The sequence below is a fragment of the Bos indicus genome, chromosome 3, assembly GCF_029378745.1.
Source record: "Bos indicus isolate NIAB-ARS_2022 breed Sahiwal x Tharparkar chromosome 3, NIAB-ARS_B.indTharparkar_mat_pri_1.0, whole genome shotgun sequence".
Lineage (NCBI taxonomy): Eukaryota > Metazoa > Chordata > Mammalia > Artiodactyla > Bovidae > Bos > Bos indicus.
This window is the reverse complement of record NC_091762.1, coordinates 12,529,136-12,553,385: the sequence shown is the minus strand read 5'-3', so window position 1 is coordinate 12,553,385 and position 24,250 is coordinate 12,529,136. Positions and strand designations below refer to the sequence as shown.

Sequence of the window (24,250 nt, the reverse complement as noted above, 5' to 3'; positions counted from 1 at the left end):
GAGATATTGGTTGGAGATTAGGAGTGGCCCAGAGAGCACTCAGGCATGTATGCAGTCTTCTTGGAATTCTTCTACCACTTTCAGGATGTGGAAAACTGAAGGGTGAGAAAGTGGGAGTCAAAAGGGAAGACAAGGAAGAGGAGCTCCAGGACTCCATCTCTGAGTTCTGGTTCTGCTACACTCTTGTATTATTATTATTATTATTATTATTACAATTTAATCTGTAATTTTACTTGGCCCTTGGTGAAACTTGGAAAAACAGGCTTAATATCCCTACCTTTGGATTTGGTACAAACAAGTGCTTCATATAACTATTTCAAAAGTATACTTTCTAACAGGAATTAAGATGCACCATGCTATAATGATCATATCAATAAATATGCTGCATAAAATTTTAGTTTGTCTTGTAATTCCCTTCCAGCCAAACAAAGTATAGAATACATACATGCATTTTGTCTGAAATTTGAACAAAATCTGTATTTCAGTTAATAATACTGTATCACAAGTTAGCTCCCTGTTTGTTTGGTTTTTCGTAACAACATAGTATTCCTTTATATTCTCAGAACTGGATTAGAACTTTCAAGCCATATTCAGTTTTTTTTTAATCTAAGATAAGAAACTTTCCAGATTACCAGTAGTAATCCTAGTAGCCAAAATATGTGGATCTGAGTCAAGGTTTTGAGTGAATATAAATTAAAAATCTAGCATTCTATTCATACTAGATAAAACAAGTGAAGTCAAAATGTCATAAGTGTTTTAGCTAAGCAAAAAATCATATGTTTTCTAAAATATATGTATTATACAATCTATATATATATATATACATGTATACAAAAGGTTTTCTACTATGCTTGATAAAGGCTTGAGAGAGAACATCAAAAAAAAGACCAAGAAACTGGAAAGCATAAACTAAATGAAAACTAAAACATGAAGCACTGAACATGAAATAGAAAAATTGAAACAGACCAGATAAAAGTAAAAGGTCATTATATATCCAATTATTTTTAAACATGGTGGCTCATTAGAAATACATCCAGAGCTTTGGAGATAAAAAGCAGTCCCTCAGTATTTGCACTTTTCAAAAATTTCCAAGATAATTCTAATATGCCTCTGGATTTTGAAAAATGACTACAGGTTTTCTATTAAATGTTAGTTTTAGTGATACAGAATTCTTTCATTTCTCTGTTGACCAGAAAAATGGCTAATGATATTAAGTGGCTACTAGTTACATGATCTCAATAGTAAAAGATGTTTATTAGTTTCACAATCAATAGCCAGACAAAAAATAGAAGATAATGACAATTGCAAGCCATAGTGGAAACATGATTATCCTAGCAATACAAAATAATTACATACAATTTGGGGAGTTAAGTAGAGTACTGTGATAAGTGTAAGTGCATACATGCACATGTTCTCATCCACCCAGTCAGTCTAAGTCCTGTGGTTGGTGTATTTAATTCATTTACATTTAAGTTAATTTTCCATATGTATGATCCTATTACCATTTTCTTAATTATTTTAGGTTTATTTTGTGTGTGTCTTTTCCTTCTCTTGTGTTTCCTGCCTAGAGAAGTTTCTTTAGCATTTGTGTAAAGATGGTTTGGAGGTGCTGAGCTCTCTTAACTTTTACTTGTTTGGAAAGCTTTTGATTTCTCCATCAAATCTGATTGGGAGTCTTGATGGGTAATGCATTCTTGGTTGCAGGTTTTTCTTTCTTCACTTTAAATATATCATACCATTCTCTTCTGGCTTGTAGAGTTACTGTTGAGAAATCAGCTTACAACCTCATGGGAGTTCCCTTATATGTTATTTGTCATTTTTCCCTTGTTGCTTTTAATATTTTATCTTTGTCTTTAACGTTTGTCAGTTTGATTACTATGTGTGTGTCTCATTGTGTTCCTCCTTGAATTTATCCTGCCTGGGATTCTGCATTTCCTGGACTTGTTTAACTATTTCTTTTCCATGTTAGGGAAATTTTCATCTACTTTTCAAATATTTTCTTGGGTCCTTTCTCTCTCTCTTCTCCTTCTGGGACCCCTATAATGCAAATGCCGGTGTGTTTACTGTTGTCCCAGAGGCCTCTTAGTCTGGTCTTCATTGTTTTCATTCTTTTTTCTATATTCTGTTCTGTGGCAGTGATTTTCACCACGCAGTCCTCCAGGTCACTTATCTGTTCTTCTGCCTCAGTTATTCTGCTACTGATTGCTTCTAGTGTATGGTTCATCTCTGTTGGTTTTCTAGTTCTTACAGGTCTTTGGTAAACATCTCTTCCATCTTCTCCATTCTATTTCTGAGATCCTATGATCTTTACTATCATTATCTTTACTATCATTATTCTGAATTCTTTTACTGGAAGGCTGCCGATCTCTGCTTCATTTAGTTGTTTTTCTGGGGCTTTATCTTGTCCCTTAATCTGGGACATAACCCTGTGATTTTTCATCCTGATTAACTTTCTGTAATGTAGTTTTCATTCTAGCCACTGTGGGATTGTGGCTCTTTGACCAGAGATTGAACCTATTTCCCCTGCACTGAAAGCGTAGAGATGTCTAGATATAATTTGGGCTAAACAACTTGACTCTCTCTCTCAGTATCAATGATCCACTCCCAACCATCCTTGCTCCCTCTCATGACATTTTCCCATGTCCAAGAACCTAGCTCAGAAGAAATACAGAGAGTGCTGAGTAAGGGAAGAGTCAGAGCCTCAAAGTCTCAGAGCCCTAAAACTGGGTCTAGAAGATTCTAAGTGTTGGGAGTGGGAGATGGGCTTCACAGAGTCTCCAGATAAGTTCTGAGGAAACCAAGACTTATTCATGGAGTGTAAAGATTGCATAGGGAGACAAGGGACAAGCCTATCCAGAAACTTCTGGATACTACATTCCAAGTACTATGTTATGAACACAGAGAACAGTGATGATCAAGATAGCTGGCATTGCTGTCCTCAAGAAGATTCTATTTAATAGGCTGGAAGCAATCCCATCAAGTCCCCTCAGCCCAGGAGAGATATAGTGATAAAGAAGATCTAAGTTTGCCAAGCCTCCAGGGAGAGCTCTGTTGTACTTGGAGGGACAGTATTTGGACTCTTGACTTGTAGTCTATCAGACTATGAGCAGTATATGACAACATGGGCTACATGGGACGACTCAGATACCTATATGAATGAAATACAATTTCTGAGGACCCAAATTTCTAATGCCTATATACATATACATATATATATATATGTGTGTGTGTATATATATATAATTGTTGTTGTATTCCTTTATTCCTTTCATATATTTGCTTTCTATGCATTAATAACTTTCTGTGTGTCTATGTCCTTTTCAATTAGACTGTGATTTGGCTAAGGGACTAGTCTATTATATACATATATATTAATATAATATATACTATATATATAATTGTTGTATATGAATATGTGTATATATATATATAGGATTCCCAGGTGGCTCAATGAGTTCAGAATCCACCTGGGTTCAATCCCTGGGTGGAAAATATCTCCTGGAGGAGGGCATGGCAACCCACTTCAGTATTCTTGCCTGGAGCATCCCATGGACAGAGGAGACTGACAGACTACAGTCCATAGAGTCACAAAGAGTCAGACACAACTGAAGCGACTGAGCATGCACTCATGCATACATATATATACACAGTTGTGTGTTGGTTTCCTATGAGCATCTCCTGTCTACCTAACTAGATGATAGACTCCTTGAGAACTGAAAACCTTACATTATATTTTGGGAGCTCATTTCTTCCCCATAATTCCAACTGAGCTTTAGATACAAATGTTTAGTGGTTATTAGATCTGTGCATATTTGTGTGTGTGAAGAAGAGAATCCGGTTCTTGGATAGATTGAAACAAAGAAAAACTAAGATTGAAACTAAGACAAAATCATTAGGTCAACCAAGTGTGCATGCTAAGTCGCTTCAGTCGTGTCCAATGCTGTGTGACCCTATGGACTGTAGCCCACCAGACTCCTCTGTCCATTGGATTCTCCAGGCAAGAATAGTGGAATGGGTTGCTGTACCCTCCTCCAGGGGATCTTCCCCACCCAGGGACTGAACCCACATCTCTTAAGTCTCTGCATTGGCAGGTGGGTTCTTTATCACTAGTGCCACTGCTCAACCAAGGAGGAGTAACAGTTCTAGATGAGGATATGTTTGTCTCCAGGGTCCACAGTTGAGAAAGGGTGGGAAGTGAAGGAAAAGGAATCAGTTAATCATTAGTTCATGGGGGAGAATAAAGATAAAGAGGACAAAGAGTGGTCATGCGGGGTATGGGCAGTTGGCATATAGTCCTTGAGTCCTGCCATACTCACTCTCACATATTGCCCCTGCATCCTCGCTGTGGGAGCAATCAAAAACATCTTCCACCTGGTCACATTCAATCAATTCATCTTCTGTCCCATTGCAGTTGATGTCTTGGATGAAGATTTTTTGTTTTTCATCTGCCAGTGGCTTATACAAATTACCACTTGGTGTCCCCTTGGCTGCTCCACAGCCCAGCTCCTGGCACACCACTTCCACGTCTTTCATGTTCCAGCCGTTGTCACACACAGTGCCCCACTCGCCATTCCGTTCCACTTCCACCCGCCCTTCACAGCGATGGGGACCTCTCACCAGTCGCACTTTGGGAGGAGACTCTGCAAAGAAATGAGATATTGGTTCGAGATTAGGAGTGGCCCAGAGAGTACGTATGCAGTGTTTTGGAATTCTTCTACCACTTTCAGGATGTGGAAAACTGAAGGGTGAGAAAGTGGGAGTCAAAAGGGAAGACAAGGAAGAGGAGCTCCAGGACTCCATCTCTGAGTTCTGGTTCTGCTACACTCTTGTATTATTATTATTACAATTTAATCTGTAATTTTACTTGGCCCTTGGTGAAACTTGGAAAAACAGGCTTAATATCCCTACCTTTGGATTTGGTACAAATAAGTGCTTCATATGATTATTTCAAAAGTATACTTTCTAACAGGAATTAAGATGCACCATGCTATAATGATCATATCAATAAATACGTTGCATAAAATTTTAGTTTGTCTTGTAATTCCCTTTCAGCCAAACAAAGTATAGAATACATACATGCATTTTGTCTGAAATTTAAACAAACTCTGTATTTCAGTTAATAATACTGTATCACAAGTTAGCTCCCTGTTTGTTTGTTTGTTTTTAATATAAAGGTTTTTCCTTTATATTCTCAGAACTGGATTAGAACTTTCAAGTCTCATTCAGTTTTTTGTTTTTTTTTTTAATCTAAGATAATAAACTTAGTAGATTACCAGCAGTAATTCTAGAGGCCAAAATATGTGGATCTGAGTCAAGGTTTTGAGTGAATATAAATTAGAAATCTAGCGCTCTGTTCATACTAGGTCAAACAAGTGAAGTCAAAATGTCATAAGTGTTTTAGCTAAGCAAAAAACCATAAAATTTCTAAAATGTATGTATTATACAAACTATATATATATATATATGTATACAAAAGGTTTCTACTATGCTTGATAAAGGCTTGAGAGAGAACATCAAAAAAAAGACTGAGAAACTGGAAAACATAAACTAAATGAAACTAAAACATGAAACACTGAACATGAAATAGAAAAATTGAAACAGACCAGATAAAAGTAAAAGGTCATTATATATCCAGTTGTTTTTAAACATGGTGGCTCATTAGAAATACATCCGGAGTTTTGGAGATTAAAAGCAGTCCCTCAGAATTTGCATTTTTCAAAAATTTCCAAGATAATTCTAATATGCATCTGGATTTTGAAAAATGACTACAGGTTTTCTATTAAATGGTAGTTTTAGTGATACAGAATTCTTTCATTTCTCTATTGACCAGAAAAATGGCCAATGGTATTAAGCAGCTACTAGTTACATGATCTCAATAGTAAAAGATGTTTGTTAGTTTCACAATCAATAGCCAGACAAAAAATAAAAGATAACGACAATTACAAGCCATAATGGAAACATGATTATCCTAGCAATACAAAATAATTACATACAATTTGGGGAGTTACATAGAGTGCTGTGATAAGTGTAAGTGCATACATGCACATGTTCTCATCCACCCAGTCAGTCTAAGTCCTGTGGTTGGTGTATTTAATTCACTTACATTTAAGTTAATTTTCCATATGTATGATCCTGTTACCATTTTCTTAATTGTTTTAGGTTTATTTTGTGTGTGTCTTTTCCTTCTCTTGTGTTTCCTGCCTAGAGAAGTTTCTTTAGCATTTGTGTAAAGCTGGTTTGGAGGTGCTGAGCTCTCTTAACTTTTACTTGTTTGGAAAGCTTTTGATTTCTCCATCAAATCTGAATGGGAGTCTTGATGGGTAATGTTTTCTTGGTTGCAGGTTTTTCTTTCTTCACTTTAAATATATCATACCATTCTCTTCTGGCTTGTAGAGTTACTGTTGAGAAATCAGCTTACAACCTCATGGGAGTTCCCTTATATGTTATTTGTCATTTTTCCCTTGTTGCTTTTAATATTTTATCTTTGTCTTTAACGTTTGTCAGTTTGATTACTATGTGTGTGTCTCATTGTGTTCCTCCTTGAATTTATCCTGCCTGGGATTCTGCACTTCCTGGACTTGTTTAACTACTTCTTTTCCACGTTAGGGAAATTTTCATCTACTTTTCAAATATTTTCTTGGGTCCTTTCTCTCTCTCTTCTCCTTCTGGGGCCCCTATAATGCAAATGCCGGTGTGTTTACTGTTGTCCCAGAGGCCTCTTAGTCTGGTCTTCATTGTTTTCATTCTTTTTTCTATATTCTGTTCTGTGGCAGTGATTTTCACCACGCAGTCCTCCAGGTCACTTATCTGTTCTTCTGCCTCAGTTATTCTGCTACTGATTGCTTCTAGTGTATGGTTCATCTCTGTTGGTTTTCTAGTTCTTACAGGTCTTTGGTAAACATCTCTTCCATCTTCTCCATTCTATTTCTGAGATCCTATGATCTTTACTATCATTATCTTCACTATCATTATTCTGAATTCTTTTACTGGAAGGCTGCCGATCTCTGCTTCATTTAGTTGTTTTTCTGGGGCTTTATCTTGTCCCTTAATCTGGGACATAACCCTGTGATTTTTCATCCCAATTAACTTTCTGTAATGTGGTTTTTGTCACACGAGTGTATGTTTCTCGGTTCTTTGTCTCGTCACAACAAAGATTTGGAGCGACAGACATTAAAGCCCTCAGTGTGTCACAGCTCTCAGGTCTTGGAGAGCTGTGTTATACATAGGTAAAACAGGGAAAAGGAGTCCAAAATGGTGGTGGCTAAAAGACAAGGAAGGTCAAAGGAAGGTCCGAGGACCAGAATGAAGACTTCAGGCAGAACAAACAGCACTCCTGGCTAAGTCCAATTTGCACAGGGCAGGCCCAGGTGGAGGAAAAAAACATAAAAGGAGGAGCCAAAGCTCTTTCTCATGAACTCTCTCTCTCTCCCGCTTGTGTGTTCTCTCTCTCTCTGTCTCTCTCTGTCTCTCTCTCCCTCCCTCCCTCCCTCCCTCCCCGCCCACTCCTCCACTCTCTTTTCTTCGAGTCTTTGTGTTGGCATGCCCTCACACTTCGAGGATGGATTCTCCTGCTATCTTCTAAATAAAATAGAGCTGTAACACTGATTTGCCTAAGAGCTATAATATGGTTTGTCCAAGACCCGAGAGCTGTGACGCCCTGAGAGCTTTAATGTCCGTCACTCCAAATCGTTGTTGTGATGAGACAAACAACCGAGGAACATACACTTGTGTGACAGTTTTCATTCTAGCCACTGTGGGATTGTGGCTCTTTGACCAGAGATTGAACCTATTTCCCCTGTACTGAAAGCATGGAGATGTCTAAATATAATTTGGGCTAAACAACCTGACTCTCTCTCTCAGTATCAATGATCCACTCCCAACCATCCTTGCTCCTTCTCATGACATTTTCCCATGTCCAAGAACCTAGCTCAGAAGAAATACAGAGAGTGCTGAGTAAGGGAAGAATCAGAGCCTCAAAGTCTCAGAGCCCTAAAACTGGGTCTAGAAGATTCTATGTGTTGAGAGTGGGAGATGGGCTTCACAGAGTCTCCAGGTAAATTCTGAGGAAACCAAGACCTAGACATGGAGTATAGATGACTGCGTAGGGAGACAAGGGACAAACCTATCAGGAAACTTCTGGATATTACATTCCAAGTACTGTTTTATGAACACAGAGAACAGTGATGATCAAGATAGTTAGTTAGCATTGCTGCCCTCAGGAAGATTCTATTTAATAGGCTGGAAGAAATCCCATCAAGTCCCCTCAACCCAGGAGAGATATAGTGATAAAGAAGATCTAAGTTTGCCAAGCCTCCAGGGAGAGCTCTGTTGTACCTGGAGGGACAACATTTGGACTCTTGGCTTGTGGTCTATCAGACTATGAACAGTATATGACAACATGAGCTACATGGAATGACTCAGATACCTATATGAATGAAATACAATTTCTGAGGACCCAAATTTCTACTGCCTATATATATATATATATATATATATATATATATATATATATATATATCGGAGAAGGGAATGGAACCCCACTCCAGTACTCTTGCCTGGAAAATCCCATGGGCGGAGGAGCCTGGTAGGCTGCAGTCCATGGGGTCGCTAAAGTCGGACACGACTGGATGACTTCACTTTCTCTTTTCACCTTCATGCATTGGAGAAGGAAATGGCAACCCACTCCAGTATTCTTCCCCAGAGAATCCAGGGATGGGGGAGCCTGGTGGGCTGCCATCTCTGGGGTCGCACAGAGTCAGATACGACTGAAGCGACTTAGCAGCAGCAGCAGCAGATATATATAGATAGATAGATAGATAGATAGATATATAGTTGTTGTTGTATTCCTTTATTCCTTTCATATATTTGCTTTCTATGCATTAATATGGAGAAGGCAATGGCACCCCACTCCGGTACTCTTGCCTGGAAAATCCCATGGATGGAGGAGCCTGGTAGGCTGCAGTCCAGGGGGTTGCTAAGAGTCGGACACAACTGAGCAACTTCCCTTTCACTTTTCACTCTCATGTATTGGAGAAGCAAATGGCAACCCACTCCAGTGTTCCTGCCTGGAGAATCCCAGGGACGGGGGAGCCTGGTGGGCTCTGTGCTATGGGGTCGCACAGAGTCGGACATGACTGAAGTGACTTAGCAGTAGTAGCTGCATGCATTAATAATTTTCTGTGTGTTTATCTCCTTTTCATTAGACTGTGATTTGGCTAAGGGACATACGTGTGTGTGTATATATATAATCTATATATAATTTTTATAAGAATATGTGTATAGATATAGGCTTCCCAGGTGGTGCAGTGGGTACAGAATCCACTTGGGTTCAATCCCTGGGTGGAAAAGATCCCCTGGAGAAGGGCACGGCAACCTACTCCAATATTCTTTCACAGAGCATCCCATGGACACAGGAGATGGGCAGACTACAGTAAATAGGGTCACAAAGAGTCAGATACAACTGAAGCGATGAGCATGCACTCATGAATACATATATATACACAGTTGTTGTGTGTTGGTTTCCTGTGAGCATCTCCTGTCTACCTAACTAGATGAGAGACTCCTTGAGAACTGATAAAATTACATTATATTTTCGGAGCTCATTTCTTCCCCATAACTATATCTGACCTTTAGATACAAATGTTTAGTGGTTATTAGATCTGTGCATATTTGTGTGCGTGAAGAAGAGAATCAGGTTCTTGGATAGATTGAAACTAAGAGAAAATCATTAGGTCAACCAAGTGTGAGTGCTAAGTTGCTTCAGTAATGTCCGACTCTGTGTGAACCTATGGACTGTAGCCCACCAGACTTCTCTATCCACTGGATTCTCCAGAAAGAATACTGGAGTGGGTTGTTGTGCCCTCCTCCAAGGTATCTTCCCCACCCAGGGATTGAACGCACATGTCTTAAGTCTCTGCATTGGCAGGTGGGTTCTTTATCACTAGTGCCACTGCTCAACCAAGGAGGAGTAACAGTTCTAGATGAGGATATGTTTGTCTCCAGGGTCCACAACTGAGAAACGGTGAGAAGTGAAGGACAAGGAATCAGTTAATCATTAGTTCATGGGGGAGAATAAAGATAAAGAGGACAAAGAGTGGTCATGTAGGGTATGGGCAGTTGGCATATAGTCTTTGAGTCCTGCCATACTCACTCTCACACATTGCCCCTGCATCCTCGCTGTGGGAGCAATCAAAAACGTCTTCCACCCGGTCACATTCAATCAATTCATCCTCCGTCCCATTGCAGTTGACGTCTTGGATGAAGATTTTTTGTTTTTCATCTGCCAGTGGCTTATACAAATTACCACTTGGTGTCCCTTTGGCTGCTCCACAGCCCAGCTCCCGGCACACCACTTCCGCATCTTTCATATTCCAGCCGTCGTCACACACAGTGCCCCACTCGCCATTCCGTTCCACTTCCACCCGCCCTTCACAGCGATGGGGACCTCTCACCAGTCGCACTTTAGGTGAAGACTCTGTAAAGAAATGAGGTATTGGCTGGAGATTAGGAGTGGCCCAGAGAGCACTCAGGCATGTATGCAGTCTTCTTGGAATTCTTCTACCACTGTCAGGATGTGGAGAACTCAAGGGTGAGAAAATGGGGGTCAAAAGGGAAGACAAGGAACAGGAGCTCCAGGACTCCATCTCTGAGTTCTGGTTCTGCTACACTCTTGTATTATTATTATTACAATTTAATCTGTAATTTTACTTGGCCCTTGGTGAAACTTGGAAAAACAGGCTTAATATCCCTACCTTTGGATTTGGTACAAATAAGTGCTTCATATGATTATTTCAAAAGTATATTTTCTAACAGGAATTAAGATGCACCATGCTATAATGATCATATCAATAAATACGTTGCATAAAATTTTAGTTTGTCTTGTAATTCCCTTCCAGCCAAACAAAGTATAGCATATATATGTGTATACATGCATTTATGTCTGAAATTTGAACAAACTCTGTATTTCAGTTTATAATACTGTATCACAAGTTAGCTCCCTGTTTGTTTGGAACATCATAGTATTCCTTTATATTCTCAGAATTGGATTAGAACTTTCAAGCCATATTCAGTTTTTTTTAAATCTGAGATAAGAAACTTTCTAGATTACCAGCAGTGATCCTAGAGGCCAAAATATGTGGAACTAAGTCAAGGTTTTGAATGAATATAAATTAGAAATATAGCATTCTATTCATACTAGGTCAAACAAGTGAAGGCAAAATGTTATAAGTGTTTTAGCTAGGCAAAAAAATCATATATTTTCTAAAATATATATATTATACAAACTATATATATATTTATATGTATACAAAAGGTTTTCTACTATGCTTGATAAAGGCTTGAGAGAGAACATAAAAAAAAAAAAAGACTAAGAAACTGGAAAACATAAACAAAATGAAACTAAAACATGAAACACTGAACATGAAATAGAAAAATTGAAACAGACTAGATAAAAGTAAAAGGTCATCATATATCCAGTTGTTTTTAAACATGGTGGCTCATTAGAAATACATCCGGATCTTTGTAGATAAAAAGCAGTCCCTCAGCATTTGCATTTTTCAAAAATTTCCAGGATAATTCTAATAAGCATCTGGATTTTGAAAAGTGACTACAGGTTTTTCTATTAAATGGTAGATTTAGTGATACGGAATTCTTTTATTTCTCTGTTGACCAGAAAAAATGGCCAATGGTATTAAGCGGCTACTAGTTACATGATCTCAATAGTAAAAGATGTTTATTAGTTTCACAATCAATAACCAGAGAAAAATAAAAGATAACTACAATTGCAAGACATTACAGAAACATGATTAACCTAGCAATATAAAATAATTACATAGAATTTGGGGAGTTACTTAAAGTGCTGTGTTAAGTGTAAGTGCATACATGCACATGTTCTCATCCACCCAGTCAGTCTAAGTCCTGTTGGTGTATTTAATTCATTTACATTTAAGTTAATTTTCTATATGTATGATCCTGTTACCATTTTCTTAATTGTTTTAGGTTTATTTTGTGTATGTCTTTTCCTTCTCTTGTGTTTCCTGCCTAGAGAAGTTTCCTTAGCATTTGTGTAAAGCTGGTTTGGTGTTGCTGAGCTCTCTTAACTTTTGCTTGTTTGGAAAGCTTTTGATTTCTCCATCAAATCTGAATGAGAGTCTTGCCGGGTAATGTATTCTTGGTTGCAGGTTTTTCTTTCTTCACTTTAAATATATCATACCATTCTCTTCTGGCTTGTAGAGTTACTGTTGAGAAATCAGCTTACAACCTCATGGGAGTTCCCTTATATGTTATTTGTCATTTTCCCCTTGTTGCTTTTAATATTTTATCTTTGTCTTTAACGTTTGTCAGTTTGATTACTATGTGTGTGTCTCATTGTGTTCCTCCTTGAATTTATCCTGCCTGGGACTCTGCACTTCCTGGACTTGTTTAACTATTTCTTTTCCATGTTAGGGAAATTTTCATCTATTATTCGAATATTTTCTTGGGTCCTTTCTCTCTCTCTTCTCCTTCTGGGGCCCCTATAATGCAAATGCCGGTGTGTTTACTGTTGTCCCAGAGGCCTCTTAGTCTGGTCTTCATTGTTTTCATTCTTTTTTCTATATTCTGTTCTGTGGCAGTGATTTTCACCATGCAGTCCTCCAGGTCACTTATCTGTTCTTCTGCCTCAGTTATTCTTCTAATGATTCCTTCTAGTGTATGGTTCATTTCTGTTGGTTTTTTAGTTCTTACAGGTCTTTGGTAAACATCTCCTCCATTTTCTCCATTCTATTTCTGAGATCCTATGATCTTTACTATCATTATCTTTACTATCATTATTCTGAATTCTATTACTGGAAGGTTGCCTATCTCTGCTTCATTTAGTTGTTTTTCTGGGGCTTTATCTTGTCCCTTAATCTGGGACATAACCCTGTGATTTTTCATCCTGATTAACTTTCTGTAATGTGGTTTTCATTCTAGCCACTGTGGGATTGTGGCTCTTTGACCAGAGATTGAACCTATTTCCCCTGCACTGAAAGTATGGAGATGTCTAGATATAATTTGGGCTAAACAACCTGACTCTCTCTCTCAGTATCAATGATCCACTCCCAACCACCCTTGCTCCTTCTCATGACATTTTCCATGTCCAAGAACCTAGCTCAGAAGAAATACAGAGAGTGCTGAATAAGGGAAGTGTCAGAGCCTCAAAGTCTCAGAGCCCTAAAACTAGGTCTAGAAGACTGTATGTGTTGGGAGTGGGAGATGGGCTTCACAGAGTCTCCAGATAAGTTCTGAGGAAACCAAGTCTTAGACATGGAGTATAGAGGACTGTGTAGGGAGACAAGGGAAGAGCTTATCAGGAAACAAATTTCTGGATACTACATTCCAAGTACTGTTTTATGAACACACAGAACAGTGATGATTAAGATAGCTAGCACTGCTATCCTCAAGAAAATTCTATTTAATAGGCTTGAAACAATCCCATCAAGTCCTCTCAGCTCCAGAAAGATATAGTGATAAAGAAGATCTAAGTTTGCCAAGTCTCCAGGGAGAGCTCTGTTGTACCTGGAGGGACAACATCTATATTTGTTGCCTGTCAGTGGTCTATCAGACAATGAACAGTATATGACAACATGGGCTACATGGAACAACTCAGACACCTGTATAAATGAAATACAATTTCTCAGGACCCAAATTTCTACTGCCTACTTTGTCTCAACTCTGCACAAACCCCCTAGAACTTGGCATCAACCCCAGATGTAGTTGGGTGAAAGATGTCTGATCTGGTTGATTTTAAACTGCATTGTGAAGTTTATATTTGGTTTATTCATTTCGTTTTGTTTCTCTCCTCTTCGTCAATACTTTCTTGAAGGAAATAACATGAGGACTGGAGGTGAGAGACAAAAATTAAAATGGAACTATAAAAAACTAAGAAAAGTTCCTATTGTTGCACTCTGAAGTTTAAGGCATATATATATATATAATTCAAGAAAAGCCATCTGGAATAATTCATGGATCATTATAACTAAGATTAGAGTTTAGATAGGCATTATTGTATGCTCTAGCAAATATTAGATATCAGGATCATATGCAGGCTATTTTATTTTACTTTGAGTTATAAAATTTGGGATTTACTTTTTATTTGGCCATGCCACGTGGCATGTGGGATCTTACTTCCTCAACCAGGGATCAAATCCAACACCCTGCATTAGAAGCGTGGCATCTTAACTGCTGGACCACCAGGGAAGCCCTCAAATTCTGGTTTTAAATAAATTTTCCTTTTCCATGAGGTGGAGGACTAGATCACATTGTAGGAGAAAAGAAATATGTTTAAGAGAGAGAAAGAGAATATGTATCAAAGAAATGAGCTAAAGGGAAAAGAAGGGCTGAGAAGATTTAAAAGTTAGAGAGAAGAACAAAGGAGCCCATCAGGGCAGTTGTGTCCTAGACAGTGTTTTAGCCTACTTTATTAGCTGAGGGCTTGAGAGACAAGGACCCAGGGTGGGTCCTCCCTCCCTGGGTATAAAGAGAGCAGCCATCTCCTGGCACTTGCAGCAAGGCATAACTCTGGAGGCCAGAGAAGAAAAACCAGATCATCTGTGTATTGGACTGGGACCCAGAAGCAGCATTTCTTTAAGGAAGCAAACTGATCCAGCAGGGTGTAAGATCCTCCACATTCATAGCAGAGTTTGCAGCTGCCCCTCTTTCATAAAGCCTCTACTATCAAGAGAAAGAATAGCTGAAGAGATAGTGTCAAAGGAACTCATAATCCTCAACCAGTCCCCTTGATTTTTGGACCATCAGAGGCTTCCTCTTCCACAGACTAATTCTCTTTGTGCTTCCCCATTCTCTCCTCAGTCGAACCGTTTGTGCTCTGCTGAAAGACCCCTTGAAGAGGTGGGCAGTGAAATCCAGCCTGCACTCTGCTGATGAAACCATGAGGTGCACAGAGGCTGGTGCATTTCTAGTTCAGTGAGACCATTAAAGTTGGCAGAGAGACCAGGAAGTAGTAGAATACAGAAGGGCAGAAGAAAGTTTATTTCCCAGGAGGTGAGGTGTCTTCTGAGCCTGAAAGAAAGCCATCTGCTTTGTTACATAATGGAGCTAGAGCTGGGCTAACATCTTGGGTCACACAGGCCAAATGGAGAGGAATCCCTTTGCAGTATAAACCACTCAAATTTTCTCTAAGTTTTGGAAGTGCAAAACTACCCATACAAGACTGAGTAGGTGGGTTGGGAAACCAGAAAGAAAATCTACTAGTGCTCTTTTGAACCACAGCCTCTCTCCCTGGCCCCAGGAATTCAAAATTTCCACTCTCCGGAGCTGAAAGCCCACCCTCTTAGGACCCCAAAAAATCTTACCCAGAAGTCCAGGTCCAGTGCAAAAGCCTGAGAAAATAAAAAAGAGAGAAAGACAGAGAGAAGTGAATGAGATCAAGTAGTCAACTGCCAAAGCTTTGTTCAAAAACACAACTCTCTGGAAAGTTTTGTTGAACTTTGTGAGACAGAGAGGTAATTACACAGCCTCCAAGGTTAGACCTTGTTAAGACCTCCTCCTTCTCCTCCTAGAATGACTAGCCTAAAAAAGCACAAGGACGCTGACTAAGGGCCAAAAAGACCCACTCTGCATGGCTAACTAGATCTATCATGTTCCCTTTCCATCTGATGTTGGCTCTACCCCAGGCATGGATAGATTTGATTTTCGGTTTTAATCTATTAGATTGATCGTAAACTAGAAGTGTGGTGATGTAGTATCTGAGTCCAATAGGAAAACATGTTGGAGATTTCTGGGAAGATGTGTTGGGGCCACTGTGAGAGAAGCAAGAGAGACTCCATCTGGAAGCCTGTCATCCATCTTAAAGACTGGATGTGAACTAGGACTGAACCCTGCCCAAGAGTGAGAAAACCGTTGCTAGTGCAAACCAGGTCTGCTGGAGACTTTCCTCCCTACAGATGACAAATGGAGATTGTAGTTGAGGTCAGACTGCCCCGGTTAGATTAACCATGGAGATATCCCCCTTGATGTATAATCATTGCCCCCCCCCCACCCTTAACCTTAATGGTTTGTTCTCCTAAGACCCATTTGTTGTAAAACTCAGTCATATACAACAAAGAGGTTGCTAACATGTAACCAGTCACATAGCGGGGTGGGGGCGGGGGTATAAAACTGGGCCTCTCAGAAACATCAGGGTCCTTGTTGGGAACTATTCCCCTTGGACCCGCTGGCATAATAAACTGTACTCCACTGTCTTGAGTTTCCTCCGAGGTATGTTTTGCGACTCCGGATTCCACAAGAGATGCACGGTTGAGGAGGATAAAGATGTCTTAAAAAGCATATGAGAGGGTAACAGACAGGAAGGCTAGGGGTCTCCAAGTGGAAGAAACAAACTACAGGTGTCAAATGTTTTTGTTTTTTTTTTTCCTTCTCTACTCCACGCCCAAGGTCAGGGGCGGCGGCCGAGAGGAGCAGTCCCCACTTCCAAAGAGTGGTGGCTGCGCAGGCGCAGGAGGGCCTAGAGGAGCTACTCCACATTCAAGGTCAGGAAGGGTGGCAGTGAGGAGATATCCTTCATCCAAGTTAAGGAGCAGAGGCTGCACTTTGCTGGAGCAAACGTGAAGAGATACTCCACGTCCAAGGTAAGAGAAACCCAAGTAAGATGGTAGGTGTTGCAAGAGGGCATCAGAGAGCAGACATACTGAAACCATAATCACAGAAAACTAGTCAATCTAATCACACTAGGACCACAGCCTTGTCTAACTCAATGAAACTAAGCCATGCCCAGTGAGGCCACCCAAGACAGGTGGGTCATGGTGGAGAGGTCTGACAGAATGTGGTCCACTGGAGAAGGGAATGGCAAACCACTTCAGTATTCTTGCCTTGAAAACCCCATGAACAGTATGAAAAGGCAAAATGATAGGATACTGAAAGAGGAACTCCCCAGGTCAGTAGGTGCCCAATATGCTACAAGAGATCAGTGGGGAAATCACTCCAGAAAGAATGAAGGGATGGAGCCAAAGCAAAAACAATACCCAGTTGTGGATGTGACTAGTGATAGAAGCAAGGTCCACTGCTGTAAAGAGCAATATTGCATAGGAACCTGGAATGTAGGTCCATGAATCAAGGCAAATTGGAAGTGGTCAAACAGGAGATGGCAAAAGTGAACGTCAACATTATAGGAATCAGCAAACTGAAATGGACTGGAATAGGTGAAGTTAACTCAGATGACCATTATATCTACTACTGTGGGCAGGAATAACTTAGAACAAATCTTGTAGCCACCATGGTCAACAAAAGAGTCCAAAATGCAATACTTGTATGCAATCTCAAAAACAACAGAATGATCTCTGTTCGTTTCCAAGGCAAACCATTCAATATCACAGTAATCCAAGTCTATGCCCCAACCAGTAATGCTGAAGAAGCTGAAATTGAATGGTTCTATGAAGACCTACAAGACCTTTTTAGAACTAACACCCAAAAAAAAAAAAAAAAAAAAGTCCTTTTCATTATAGAGGACTGGAATGCAAAAGTAGGAAGTCAAGAAACACCTGGGGTAACAGGTAAATTTGGCCTTGGAATACGGAATGAAGCAGGGCAAAAGGTAATAGAGTTTTGCCAAGAGAACGCACTGGTCATAGCAAACACACTCTTCCAACAACACAAGAGAAGACTCTACACATGGACATCACCAGATGGTCAACACCGAAATCAGATTGATTATATTCTTTGCAGCCAAAGATGGAGAAGCTCTATATAGTCAGCAAAAATAAGACCAGAAGCTGACTGTGGCTCAGATCATGAGCTCCTTATTGCCAAATTCAGACTTAAATTCAAGAAGGTAGGGAAAAGCACTAGACTATTCAGGTATGACCTAAATCAAATCCCTTATGATTATACAGTGGAAGTGAGAAATAGACTTAAGGGACTAGATCTGAAAGAGTGCCTGATGAACTATAGACGGAGGTTTGTGACATTGTACAGGACACAGGGATCGAGACCATCCCCATGGGAAAGAAATGCAAAAAAGCAAATGGCTGTCTGAGGAGCCCTTAAAAATAGCTGTGAAAAGAAGAGAAGTGAAAAGCAAAGGAAAAAAGGAAAGATATAAGCATTTGAATGCAGAGTACCAAAGAATAGCAAAAAGAGATAAGAAAGCCTTCCTCAGTGATCAGTGCAAGGAAATAGAGGAAAACAACAGAATGGGAAAGGCTAGAGATCTCTTCAAGAAAATTAGAGATACCAAGGAAACATTTCAAGATGGGCTCAATAAAGGACAGAAATAGTATGAACCTAATAGAAGTAGAAGATATTAAGAAGAGGTGGCAAGAACACACAGAAGAACTGTACAAAAAAGATCTTCATGACCAAGATAATCACGATGGTATCATCATTCACCTACAGCCAGACATCCTGGAATGTGAAGTCAAGAGGGCCTTAGAAAGCATCACTACAAAGCTAGTGGAGGTGATGGAATTTCAGTTGAGCTATTTCAAATCCTGAAAGATGATGCTGTGAAAGTGCTGCACTCAATATGCCAGCAAATTTGGAAAACTCAGCAGTGGCCACAGGACTGGAAAAGGTCAGTTTTCATTCCAATCCCAAAGAAAGGAAATGCCAAAGAATGTTCAAACTGCCGCACAATTGCACTCATCTCACACGCTAGTAAAGTAATGCTCAAAATTCTCCAAGCCAGGCTTCAGCAATACGTGAACCATGAACTTCCAGATGTTCAATCTGGTTTTAGAAAAGGCAGAGGAACCAGAGATCAAATTGCCAACATCCGCTGGATCACGGAAAAAGCAAGAGAGTTCCAGAAAAACATCTATTTCTGCTTTATTGTCTATGCCAAAGCATTAGACTGTGTGGATCACAAGAAACTGTGGAAAATTCTGAAAGAGATGGGAATACCAGACCACCTGACCTGCCTCTTGAGAAACCTATATGTAGGTCAGGAAGCAACAGTTAGAACTGGACATGGAACAACAGACTGGTTCCAAATAGGAAAAGGAGTACATCAAGGCTGTATACTGTCACCCTGCTTATTTAACTTCTATGCAGAGTATCATGAGAAATGCTGGGCTGGAAGAAGCACAAGCTGGAATCAAAATGGCCAGGAGAAATCTCAATAACCTCAGATATGCAGATGACACCACCCTTATGGCAGAAAGTGAAGAGGAACTAAAAAGCCTCTTGATGAAAGTGAAAGAGGAGAGTGAAAAAGTTGGCTTAAAGCTCAACATTCAGAACACGAAGATCATGGCATCTGGTCCCATCACTTCTAGGGAAATAGATGGGGAAACAGTGGAAACAGTGTCAGACTTTATTTTTGGGGGCTCCAAAATCATTGCAGATGGTGACTGCAGCCATTAAATTAAATGACGCTTACTCCTTGAAAGGGAAGTTATTACCAACCTAGATAGCATATTCAAAAGCAGAGACATTATTTGCCAACAAAGGTCCATCTAGTCAGGACTATGTTTTTTCCAGTGGTCATGTATGGATGTGAGAGCTGAACTGTGGAGAAAGCTGAGAGCTGAAGAACTGATGCTTTTGAACTGTGGTGTTGGAGAAGACTCTTGAGAGTCCCTTCGACTGCAAGGAGATCCAACCAGTCCATTCTGAAGGAGATGAGCCCTGGGATTTCTTTGGAAGGAATGATGCTGAAGCTGAAACTCCAGTACTTTGGCCACCTCATGCGAAGAGTTGACTTACTGGAAAAGACTCTGATTCTGGGAGAATTGGGGGTAGGAGGAAAAGGGGACGACAGAGGATGAGATGGCTGGATGTCATCACCGACTCGATGGACGTGAGTTTCAGTGAACTCCGGGAGTTGGTGATGGACAGGGAGGCAGGTCCACAGGTCATCGCAGGTGTGCTGCGATTCGTGGGGTGGCAAAGAGTCAGACACGACTGAGCAATTGAACTGAACTGATACAAAATTAAAAGGAGGGCTTTTTAAAAAATTCTGTGTTGCCATGGCAACACCTGGTTCCACTTGAACTTAACTTTTCTCAAATTTTGAGCTAACCAGTGCATTTTTCTTATGGAAATGTTTTTCTTAAGCTATGTTAATATATTTACCTTTCTTCAAGTCAATTCTCCTCAGAACACATAGTGGCTCAACACATCTGTGTTTTACTCATGGAAATGTTCTCTTAAGCTATGTTAATGAAACTATGTATTTGCTTGGAAATCTGCCTTTCTTCAAGATTAATGTCAATTGTTCTATGGCCCGGGATGACTCACCTTGTGTCAATGCTATCTCAAAATGCATGTTGTGGGTGAAGGGCCTGGTGTCACTCTCAGCTTTGAGGCTTCTTTTTTTTTTTTCTCTCTCTCTCTCTAATTAGCAGCTTGATAATAGGTATATAACTCCTTGCTCAAAACTATCAAGGGGATATTCTTTCTGCCCCCTTCTGATGTATATGTCAGAAGCTTTCTCTATCTATTTTATACTTTAATAAAACTTGATTACACAAAAAGCTCTGGCAACCCAGCCTCATCACTGGCCCCAGGTTGAATGCTTCTCCTCCAGAGGCCAAGAATCCCAGCATCATTCACAGTTCATAGCAGCAACCTTTCACATAGAGGAAAATGGCAGTATTTTTCTGTGTTCACTGACACTGCATTTAGACAATGGTGAGCAAACTTTTGTGTGAAAGGCCAAATAGCAAATATTTTAGGCTTCATGGGCTACACAGTCTCTGTTATAACCAATCAGCTCTGTCAATGCAACCATATACATGTAAATGAATAAGCCTGGCTGTGTTCCAATAAACCTTTATTTATGAATGATTAAATTTAGATTTCATGTCATTCTCATGTGTCACAAAATATTATTCTTTTGACTTTTCCCACAGTTTAAAAATGTAATATCCATTCTTAGTTTGCAGGCTGTAGTTTGCTGAACCTGGTTAAGAGTCCAGAAAGCAGTTCTATGTTAATTCCCAAACTTCCAGGTTTAAGTATCAGCACATCTTTGAATGATCAGAGTTTCTTCTTACAAGGTCTCTTTGTAATCAGACTCATCTACTCATTAGGCTCCATCCCAATGCAAACTTTGAGAGATGGTGAAGGACAGGGAAGTCTGACATGCTGCAGTCCAGGGGGTCGCAAAGAAACAGACACGACTTAGCTACTGAACAACAGCAAATGCTATAGAGAGAGTCCTATGACTGTCAGTGGTCTCTGAAACCCAGTATTTTGAACTTCAAAACTCATCATCCCCCAACACCACCCCATCTTATAGGATCTTACTGAAGGAGTTAGTTTCATTGGACTTCCAGCCTAGAGCTTTTTAGGCAAATCCATGTATTTCATTTACTTATCCTGGAATATTTTCTTCCAAATATTTGCTTTGCAAATAATCGGTTGATAACAACATGATTCAAAAAGACTTTGTCTGCAATTGCCTAAAACTCAAGGTTATATCATGCATAGCACTCTACAAGTCTAATAAAGAACAGAAAGCATGTATATATGCAAAGGAAACTGAATGTGAGGAGCCTGATAGGTGTGAAAGTGACAGAGCCCAGAGGTGACTTGAGAACTCTGTAGTGGGGTTGATCACCATGAGTATCACAGATCAGAAAGACTTCATGAAGGAGGTGCAACTAAAGATAAGCCTAAGAGATTCAATAGTAACTTCACAACAGGAGGTGGGGGACTATCTGCTAGGTAACATAAGGGGTGTATGGGCATTTAGGACTGTGACCAGCACTGTGCATAGAACACACAAATGCCCAACTGAGAGGCCAGTAGGTTTCAGTGGTATACTGGATCATCAGGAAAATTAAAATGGATGTAACTGATTAGGGAAGGGACCTAGCAGGCTCTTTTATCTTGTGGAAAGGCTCCTAACAAACCTCTGAGGAACATAACATTACCTCATAGATATGAGAATGAAATTTTGGAAGGATGTGGTAACCTTAAAATTCAGACAGCTAAGAAATCAAAGAGCAAAGATTGAAATCCAGATCGCTTTGATTCCAAAATCTCAACTGACTTTAAATTAATCTGAGCAATAAGAAACTGGGAAAAAACTAGGGAAACACATGATTTGAGAGGAATCAATATGATCAAAGAAAGGTGTTTGTCCTGCAGTTCTACTTCCTTTTCTTGCTATTACCCATGGTCCATTTATTTGTTTTTTTATAAATAGTGCATTTAGGAAAATTTGTGTGAAAAAGCTATAGTATAAATTATCATTGAATTGATCATGTGAATATAGGGAAATAGAAAGTTTTCTGGTAATCAAGGTGGATTATGAATTGAGTATAGATCAAAAGGCTTTGGAATAATTACCAGATATAGAGAAAGGAGAGTAGAGACTTTCCTTGAAAGATACCTAGATCTGTACCAGATGGGCAAGGAAAGGCTTCCCCCAATCAAAGTTCCAGAGTATTCTGAAGCCTGGACCTTAAGGAGCAGAAATACTCACCAAAGATCAAGAAGAAAAACAGAGCCATGTCCCAGATGGCTGAAGATAGTGAACTGAAATGTAAGGCTGGAAGGAGGCCCCACAACAGGAATATGCAGCTTTGGTTGCAAGTGTGCTGTGAGGAGGGAAAGGTCCTGTCTGTACCAGAGCCTTTATCAGTCAACCAAAAATCAATGGGCTCAAAGGTCAGGACTGACAGAGCTGGATTTGCTGAATTCAGCATGTCCCAAAGGAAGGGAGGTGGCTGGAATTGGCAGAAAGGTGATGAAAACAAAAGAAAACAAACAAACAAAACAGCCAAAGCTGCTACCTTTGGGTCTGCTGTAATCCCAGCTCCATCGAGCTCTGCTTTAGTCCCTTCACTATGTAAACAAGGAACACAACTCCCATAAGGAAAGGCAAGTACCAAGAATAAGGGCCATTTCACATTAGAAGATCAAGCAATGCTTGATCCTCATGTATGGTTTGTGGGGGTTAATAAGCCAATTTCAATTCTTTCCTTCCAGATGGAAGTGACTGGAAAATATAGAGGCCAAAGATCATAGAACAATTCCAAAGTTGCCCTTGAAGTCACCATAATTCAGAGTCAGGATGGCAATCCAGAGTCAAGGTGCCAATCTTTGCAAATATGGTTTAATTTATTTCTCTCAAACCAGCTTCTCCAGTGCTAAGTAGAGGGCCTAGTACACGGATCTGCTCTTCTGTGCTTGTCCTGGATTATGCCCATCTTTGGAAACTGAATGGAAGCAGGTTCTTGTCGTAATGAAATCAGGTTGTTCTTAAGTCTAAGATATGATGGACAGGGAGTTCCAGAAAAACATTTACTTCTGCTTCACTGACTACACTAAAACCTATGTGTGGATCACAACAAACTGGAAAATTCTGAAGTGCGAGACCCAGACCACCTTACCTGTCTCCTGAGAATCTTGTATGCAGGTCAAGAAGGAACAGTTAGTATAGGACAGGGAGGTATATTCAATATTTGTAGTACCCTATAAGGGAAAAGAATCTGAAAATATACATGTGTTTATAACTGAATCACTTTGCTATACAGTTGAAACTAACACAACATTGTAAATCAACTATACTTCAATAATAATAATGGTGGAAAGAAAAAACTAAACAGCCTCTTGATGAGGGTGAACAAGGAGAGTGAAAAAGCTGGCTTGAAATACAGCTTTAAAAAAAATCCAATATCATAGCATCTGGTCCCATCACTTCATGACAAATAGATGGGGAAACAGTGGAAACAGTGAAAGACTTTATTTTCTTGGGCTCCAAAACCACTTTGGGTGGTGACTGAAGCCATGAAATTAAAAGATGCTTGCTCCTTGGAAGAAAAACTGTGACAAACCTAGACAACATATTGAAGAGCAGAGACATCACTTTGCCAACAAAGGTTCTTATAGTTAAAGCTATGGTTTTTCCAACAGTCATGTACAGATGTGAGAGTTGGACCATAAAGAAGTCCCAAAGAATTCATGCTTTAAAACTGTGGTGCTAGAGAAGACTCTTGAGAGTCCCTTGGACTGCAAGAAGTTCAAACCAGTACATCCTGAAGGAAATCAGTCCTGAATATTCATTGGAAGGACTGATGCTGAAGCTAGAACTCCAATACTTTGGCCACCTGATGCAAAGAGCTGACTCATTGGAAAAGACCCTGGTGCTGGGAAAGATTGAAGGCAGGAGGAGAAGAGGATGACAGAGGATGAGATGGTTGGATGTCATCACTGACTCGATGGACATGAGTTTGAGCAAGCTCTGGAAGTTGGTGATGGACACTGAAAACTGACGTGCTGCAATCCATGGGGTTGCAGAGGGTCAGACACAACTGAGCGACTG

The 24,250-nt window shown here is 39.9% G+C and overlaps 1 protein-coding gene across 4 annotated transcripts in view; it reads right to left on the bottom strand.

Moving 5' to 3' along the window:
• The window catches only part of LOC109579077 (CD5 antigen-like), a 42,480-nt gene extending 19,915 nt beyond the window's left edge, over positions 1-22,565 (bottom strand). Inside the window, exons 1-4 of one of the 4 annotated variants that reach the window (XM_070784092.1) lie at positions 22,409-22,565; positions 15,333-15,359; positions 10,151-10,474; positions 4,317-4,640 (exon numbers count right to left, since the gene is read on the bottom strand). In XM_070784092.1, the coding sequence (XP_070640193.1) occupies positions 4,317-4,640; positions 10,151-10,474; positions 15,333-15,359; positions 22,409-22,436 (703 nt within the window). In that variant the 5' untranslated portion in view covers positions 22,437-22,565. The remainder of the gene's footprint in view (positions 1-4,316; positions 4,641-10,150; positions 10,475-15,332; positions 15,360-22,408) is intronic. The other 3 variants (XM_070784102.1, XM_070784104.1, XM_070784094.1) reach the window with 3 other exon arrangements.
• Between the last annotated feature and the right edge of the window lie 1,685 nt (positions 22,566-24,250).